Consider the following 7754-nt stretch of genomic DNA (forward strand, 5'->3'; position numbering starts at 1 on the left):
CTTATACAATAGTTCTTATTCAGTTCTTATTAGTTCCGGTTTTGATTCATTGTTCATTCTTTGTTTTTTTTTTTTTTGGTTTTCAAGCTTGGCAATTTATAAATTATTATGCCTGGCAATTCAATATATATCATTTTAGATAAACAAATGACATTTGGGAATATTTAACATACATTGCCTTCGTGTTAACAAGTTTTTGATTCGATATACTTCAATTAAATTCATATTTGAATATAATAAATTATTTTGCTTTACAATTTTTGTTCTTTTCGCTGTTTTCAAAAGATTTTCTATTTTTCAGCTCGCATTTAAATATATTTAAACGTGTAGATTGAGGTATTTATATTATACTGCTGTTTCGTTGGACTTTTCTTCAGTGCTCTATCGATCTCCCGCTGACAGTTTCCTTCCTGCGCACACTATGAGCTGTCCGCACACTTCCCGGAGCCACTGTCTCCCGAGGAATATGTGTTGGCGTCGTCGCCCGATTGGTTTCAATTTGTTTCCCATTTAAACACACTCATGTGGCATGTGGCCCAAGTCGATGTCGAAGTTTCGACGCGGATCGTATGCTACACACAAATAAGGAAGCAATTTGCTTCTCTCTTTTTTCCAGCCACAGACTTCAAGTGAGGAAACGACGCGAGACTCAAGTGAACTGGGCAAAAATCTGAGCTCCAAACTCGCAAATTCGCAGACAAATTATTCGCAACGCCGCCAACGCAGCGCCAGTGGAATAATCAAAAAATCCAAAACTCAAAAAACAAAAAAGAAGTAAAATAAAGGGTAGAAAAACCCCTGAGTTCCATGCCAAAATTGGGCAATCGAGCCAAGAATTTCTGCGTCTGGCGCAATCGTGTTCAATCGTTTATTATTTATTATTATGCATGCCAAGCGACACCTTTGCGCTGATTGATTGACTGACGGATTGACTGAACAATCCCCGTAGATATATTCCTCGATCCAGAGGATATATCTTTAGCTGTCACATGTCAAGGACGAAAATTACGATGATGATGATGGCTGCATAAATTTGCATAACCAGAAATGCGAACAATTGCAAATCATTGGAGCCAAAGCTTTCACAGACACTTAACCAATAATGTAGTAAAATATTAAAATTAAAAATGTATTAAACATATAGAAATATTTGTATTATTTCAGCAAAGGATTAATCTCTTTTCACCGTCACATTTATATAATATATTATTTTTAAAAATACTTTAAATAAAAAACCCCTAACTTTATAAATAAGAATTAAAATTATAATTAAAATTTCTATTTTTAAGTGAATTGCTTGTAAATGTATTTAAACTATATAACAATAAAAACTTGTTCTACCCTCGCGTTGAAAATTATAAAATAACTAAGAAAACATCAAATAGAAACTTTTTTGAGTGCTCAGTGAACAGAAAAGCCCCGTGACTCATGTTCCAGCAAAAAGAGCACTTGTAGTCAAGCATTTTCTTAAAGTGCAACTACAACAACAGCTGCATGTTGCATGTTGCATGTTGCTGGCGGCAATGTTGCTCTTCATATTTCAGCGGCGCAACTCTGTCGCCATCCATACGTCGTGTTAGTTTTTTTTGTGGACCGCCGCTTATCGCGATTTGTAACAAAATGCTGCTGAATAATTTTCGTATTTTTTCTTATTTTATTTCATTTATTTTTTTTTTTTGCAACACCAACATTTGTTTGTTGTCTGCTGCCAGCTTTGTTTGCATTTCAATGTCTCTCTGGGGTCTTTGCGTAAATATCTGCCATTTTATTGCGGCTATCTTTATCGACATTGGGAGCCAGCAACGAATTTTAATGTTTAATTAGCCCATTACGACAGCTCATCTCATCCGAAGATCGTTTGAAAAAACAAAGCCTAATGAACTTCCGTTTCGCCTTGGCCAAGTCTGAAAACTAGGCTGGGAAAAAAGCCAAAAGAAAAGCCTAATTGGCAGGGAAAACGTGAATATCTGCGGGTTTTAAAATTTAGTTCAGGGTAGGATTTTATCAGGTTAAATTCTAAGTTTCATAAGAAACTAATTGGGACAATTGTTAAGAGAGTCTGATTGATTCTTTGATTGCCTAACTAAGCAGACCATTTATTTTGTTTAATAATGTTTACCTCATCAATCCTTAAATGTTTTTAATTTCGGAACCATTTCAGCTATATCCAATGTAACACAAATCAAATCACCACCCGGTGACTTTGGAAGATGATTTCGAGAATCTATCGTTTATATTCCCAGTTAAATGCAGATTCGATTCCAAAACAGAACCAGTTCTCCATCTCGGATCTCTGAAAACAGACTGCTGATTGCCTCTAGTTACCCCATAATCAAGTTATTCGTGCGCATGTCAGCCGTATCTCTCCATCTAAATCAAGTGGCAAACATTTGACATTGTCTGCATCTGATTCGCATTCGTGGATTCCATTTGATTGCCAGAACAGAGCGAAGCTTAACAGCTAAAGCCGATCCGAAACCGCATCGGAATAGCAGTAACAAATTTGCATTTAATGGTGGTCATAAAGGTTTTTCGCTGGTGCGGTAAATGACTGCAATTAACAGGCATATTTTAGCATTACCCACGCACCTTAGATGCCTCCAAAAAAAATTAAATATCACAATCGAGTTCTCCACATGTTCTCAAGTACCTACCGCCTGTCTTCGGTCTCACGTCCCCATCTTCTGGGCTCTTCTGTATTCGGTATTCGGTCTACTGTCTTCAGTCTTCTGTCTTAAGTCTTCAGTCTTCTGTGTGTGCAGTGATTGTTGTTTTAATTAACGAGCTCAACTCGAAATCAATTGCTTCCAAAGCCATGCATTCCTACACCAAAATAACAAATCGTTGTTTCATAAAGTGCTATGAAAAATGTATTGTCCTAATAGTGATAACAGCAAATATAAAAAAAATATATGAACAACGTGAGATCGTATAAAAATAATTAAATTTTATTAAAATACACGATTGATGAAAAATTTAATTAAATAATTATATGAACGCAATTATTTTGGTGGCTCTGCGGTGATGACCTTTGACCCTTCAACACTGCCAGTTGGCCGAATGTAAACTAGTAAGATTGCAAGTAGGATTACGGTGATAACGCACAAAATAGCATCATCTTCACATTGGACCACCAGTGTTTGCGTTTCAATCTTCCAGCCTGACGAAGAAATTGGGAGGCGCCCAGTTCCAGATTATCAGCTCGTTCCGATAGTTCCGATAGCCCCTGATCACGTTCCAGGACCTTCTCCACATTCACTCTCATTATCCCGACCACCTCGTCCACTTGGGCCCGGGTGTCCAGAAGTCTTTTCTTGGCATTGACATTGGATCCGAACTGGAACTCATTCATTTCCATTTCCTCGTCCATTTTTATCATTCCCATAGAACAATTTTGGGTAAACATTTCAGTTTGTGATGGCAGAACGCTTTGACTGCAAAGCACTCCTTGATGAGAATTCAAAAGTTTTTACAAAAAAGGTGTACTGAATTAATGAAAAATGTACAAAAATGAAAATACTTTCTTTTCTCCCCTTAATATGATTTTTTTAAAAAATTATTCATTCTAAGTTTTATAAAAATTAATAAAGAGTTCCCCCCCAAACATGCCGTATTTTTTTTTTTGAGTGTTGCCTGGTGTTTTTCTGTTTGTTTCTTTCTGTTACTGATGGGGCTGATCTACTTGAGCACTTCGGCTTGGATTTCATCTGTCTAATCTGGGGTCTCTGCGATCTGCTAGAGACATTGAACACGGCTGCTCCAAATGCTCAATACGGTTGCCAGTTGTGCCAGCTTGTTTATTAGCCCAAAAGCGAGTGAGTTCGCCTGTTCGCTCGGCATTCGCTTTTGGATAATTATTTATTAAGGTTTTACATAACGCAGCCATCTGTCTGTCCCTGTCCCTGTCCCAGAAAAAAATACACTACATACACTAACTTTAACCAATTCAAGGTTGTTCTTGCATCGACGGCGAAGCAAGAGATATAGATACAGCTGTGCAGGTACACAATAAAAAACTAGCATATTCTTCGCACTGTCGCTTCAAGCTGTGAACTATAATTGAAAAGTATTACATTTTATTAGCGAATTGCTAATTTAATTCTCATTTTTTTTAATCGATTCGTTTTGTATTCATTCATTAAGATTTATTGTTATACATTATCCTTTTCGCCAGAAAATAGAAACGTTGCTATTTTTTTAAAACTTATCTGTTAGAAAAGAGCATGACATATTTTAATGCATTTAATTTAAGATAATACAACGTTGAAATAACTAAAAGAAATTTCTTAATAATTAATTAATTTATTATAATTCAACGATTATTTACAAGTATCTAAAGAATCTTTCTCTCAGTGACGCCTTAGTTACAGATGCAAATGCAGAAACAAATGCTTTAAGAGATGTAGGATGAACCGTCGTTTTGCCAGCTAATGGATAGAGATATTAGTTTTGCGAATGTCGAACTTGTCCCTGAACCGTGAACTCTCCGTTTAAAATCAAGATCTTTAAGTCTGCGCCGTCAACTTCGGCTTAACGTCTTAACTTGGATTTTATCGGCGCTGAAAATATTTGTTAATTTAAAAATGTATCTTTTATCAGTGTTTGGAAATTAATTTATGACTAATCATGCTGAAGAACCCTTAGAAGTATAATTGGCATGTCCCTTTTTCGCTGTCGAGTTCGTGGTTATATTTTGATGCAACGGCAAATGCGCAAATAATATTTAATTAAATATTTCAGTCTTTAATCGGCTTGGCTGGGCAAGCCTTACTGGAATTCTCTGTCCTCAAAAGTAGAAATATATGTATCTTTAAATAGTAATTGGAAAATGTAGTCATTTAAAATGGAAATGAATGAGTACTATATTTTTAAACCGTGCTGAAAAAACACAAAAAAGAAAAAAAAACAAACTAACATAATGAGTGATATCAAAGGTATTTATTGGGAAAAAATTGCAGTGTTGATCTTAATTTTAGAAGGGGTTTACTGCTCCAGTGGTCATTCAAGCGAACCGCATGCACTTGGCCTTTTGGGTGTAGGTTACAGCGCCGTACTCCTCCACAATCTGGTCGATGGCGATCTTGTTGAGATTCTCCAGATAAAGTCGCGTCTTTCGCGACTGGATAATATAGCTGATGACGTCGTGCATGTTATCGAAGAAGAGGAATCCGGCGGTTCCGCAGCTGAGGTCCAAATACCGGAACCTATTCACGTCGCAGGTGCAACCATCGTACAGGAAGTAAATGAAGTCATTGTTGTTGTGATACCGGAAGACCACATAGTTGCCCCATGGGGCCATCACGAACACCCTTTCGGCACACCGGAATCCGGCCCTCAGCAGCTTGCAGATGCTATCGTAGCACCCATTCTCCGATCCTACCACCGCCATCGTTTCCGGAATGCGAAGTAGTGCCGGATAATGATTCGGCTGGGCCCGGAGCACGTCGTGGGGTCCGCTGGATTCCGGACACGCGTCGAGCGGTTGCATCTGCTTCGGTGGTTCCGGACACGGAGGACATGGTGGTGCTTCGATGGGAGCCACCACTGCGGCGGGCTTCTTGCCCTTTCCCTTTTTGCCCTTGCCCTTTTTGCCCATATTTAATGAGGGGTGGTGGTTTCTTCTCCTAGGTCTTCTAAGATCTCCGGACTATCTGGACTATCGGTATCCCAGAACAAGCAACTCGCACAACACGCTTCTGCAATCGCCTTCGTTCACTTGCAACTGGAGCACATGTTCTTCCCAAAACAGCTAAAAAAAATTAAAACGTATTAAGTGCATTGATTATAATTCCATTAATTATATTTAAAAATTAACAATTCTAGTTGGTCTCATTTATATATTATTTATTTAATATTACCTATTAAATGAATCTACCAAATATCTAATCATACTGTATAAATCTAAGTGATCTGTGGCTTCAATGTGACTTACAAATATCAATAAAAATTAAATGTATTCACTAAAATTATTGGACATCGTTTGGTTTTCCTTTTATAAAGAAAAGAACCGAGAACGCAATTAACGTAAAGGTACTGTTTGTTTCTTAAGCAGAGGACCAATCCCCTGAACCTTAAGTCGAGTAATCCCAATACCATCACTTAAACTCACCTGGAAGACCAATTAGTTAAACGCGGTTTGAATTTAACACACACTCGACACACCGTTTCTTTGTTGCACTATCTTCAAGTTGGGCCGAAAGAAAATTTTGGTTAAATTTTGTCAAGATTTCTGGTGTAATTTTTTCCGAGATTTTTTTTGTGTGTTTTTGTGTGCTCACAGACAAATTTACTTCTGATTTTATTCCATCTGGCTGTTGGCAAGTAAGCTCACACACTGACAGTTTTGGCAAGGAGTGTTGATTTAAAAACCATTGACTCTATAAGCACGAAAATAAATTGTCTTAGTGAAAGATAAAAGTTAAGTCAAGAACATTACTTAATTTTGCAGAAAATATGTTTTCCCCGTTAGTGAAAAGTAATTTGACTGACAAATTACTGTTTATTTGTTGCAACGTTGACTGTCAGCTGTGCCTCATTTAAAGTTTTGAAAATTCAATTAGAATTCCATCAGAAAACCACGAGTTCCGAACACTGTCCGCCCCCTGAATCGCCAACAATTTATTTATTTACACTAAGAAAAAGACTAGATATTGTTTATAAATTCTTCTTTAGTTCTGCTATTTACAAATCACTGTTTTAGGGGCCCAATCATTTTTCAAAATAAAATTGCATTGTTAAAATTTCATAAATCTTGCATAAATTTTGCAAAGTTTGGAAAAATATTTATAAAAAAGCCATGCTGAATTTTCTTAAATATTTTGTTGAGTTATAGAACGTCTTAACGTATAGAGTCTGGTCATCCATCTCTTTGTTTGCATCCAAAAACTTGTTGAAGCGCAATTCGGCGCTAGACAAATGCAAATTAAGCAATTGCCTGCCTGCGGCCACAACAAGGCAGCTTAATTATGTTGTGTTTGCCAAGGAGACACCAGATATATGAGATATAGTAGCACCATACTATACTACATATTTTATAAAGCCAGACGTGAGCCAGGCACATGTTCTTTGGCAATCAGGTGGGAAGTGCGATTGCAAAAGGATCCTCGTCCGCAAAAAGTGAATGGCTGTCAAGGCAATTAAAAAGTGTGCCCACTGTGCACCCGAGACCCTTGACAAAATCCGGGAAACAGCTAGAAAAGAGGGGGTGGGGATATGGGGATAAACGTATACATAAATTGTGGAAATATGGAAATAATTAAAAGTCAGCGAGAGGGAGCCAAACTGTCCAAGAACCTGTTGCAATGTGCTGCACTGGACAATGGTTCAATGGATGGAGCGCAATTACCCAGAGCCTCAGGTTCCGCACAGTGGACTGAATCGGATTTTAAGTGACTTAAGTCGTAGTTAACCTTAAAATTTTGTACCACTGGCCATAGGAACTTAAAGGATCTAATATTTTTCGTACAACTTATACCAATTTACTGAACTATGCAGACGGAAAATGTTTATTTAAAATAAAATAGTTTGTTTTACTGAAATGAAAAGTTTTGATTGGTAAACTTCAATTGTGAAGTACTTTAAAGAATAACAAAAAACTTAAAAACAACAGTACAGAAAATAGTGTTAAGTAAAGCTTCAAGTGTGCATACTGCTTTAAAATAGAAAAAAACACTTTCTATTAAGTTTGGTGAGGAACAGTTAAAAAACCGATTGCCTGACTGCCACCAATATTTCACCGAGTGCTTGTGTGAGGT

General features: G+C 37.2%; 2 protein-coding genes across 2 annotated transcripts; both read right to left on the bottom strand.

Annotated features, from left to right (window-relative positions):
* Window positions 1-2957: 2957 nt before the first annotated feature.
* Window positions 2958-3436, bottom strand: LOC128265924 (synaptobrevin-like). The gene has a single exon (XM_053002172.1). The coding sequence runs from the start codon at window positions 3404-3406 to the stop codon at window positions 3089-3091; it is 318 nt and encodes a 105-aa protein (XP_052858132.1). The 5' UTR covers window positions 3407-3436; the 3' UTR covers window positions 2958-3088.
* Window positions 3437-4923: 1487 nt separating this feature from the next.
* LOC128265923 (uncharacterized) lies at window positions 4924-6340 on the bottom strand. Its single transcript, XM_053002171.1, has 2 exons — window positions 6110-6340; window positions 4924-5749 (listed from the first exon to the last, which is right to left on the bottom strand). Exon 2 carries the CDS (start codon window positions 5594-5596, stop codon window positions 5003-5005), a length of 594 nt encoding a protein of 197 aa, XP_052858131.1. The 5' UTR covers window positions 5597-5749; window positions 6110-6340; the 3' UTR covers window positions 4924-5002.
* Window positions 6341-7754: the final 1414 nt, after the last annotated feature.

Source organism: Drosophila gunungcola, unplaced genomic scaffold (genome assembly GCF_025200985.1).
Source record: "Drosophila gunungcola strain Sukarami unplaced genomic scaffold, Dgunungcola_SK_2 000178F, whole genome shotgun sequence".
NCBI classification, from domain to species: Eukaryota; Metazoa; Arthropoda; class Insecta; order Diptera; family Drosophilidae; genus Drosophila; species Drosophila gunungcola.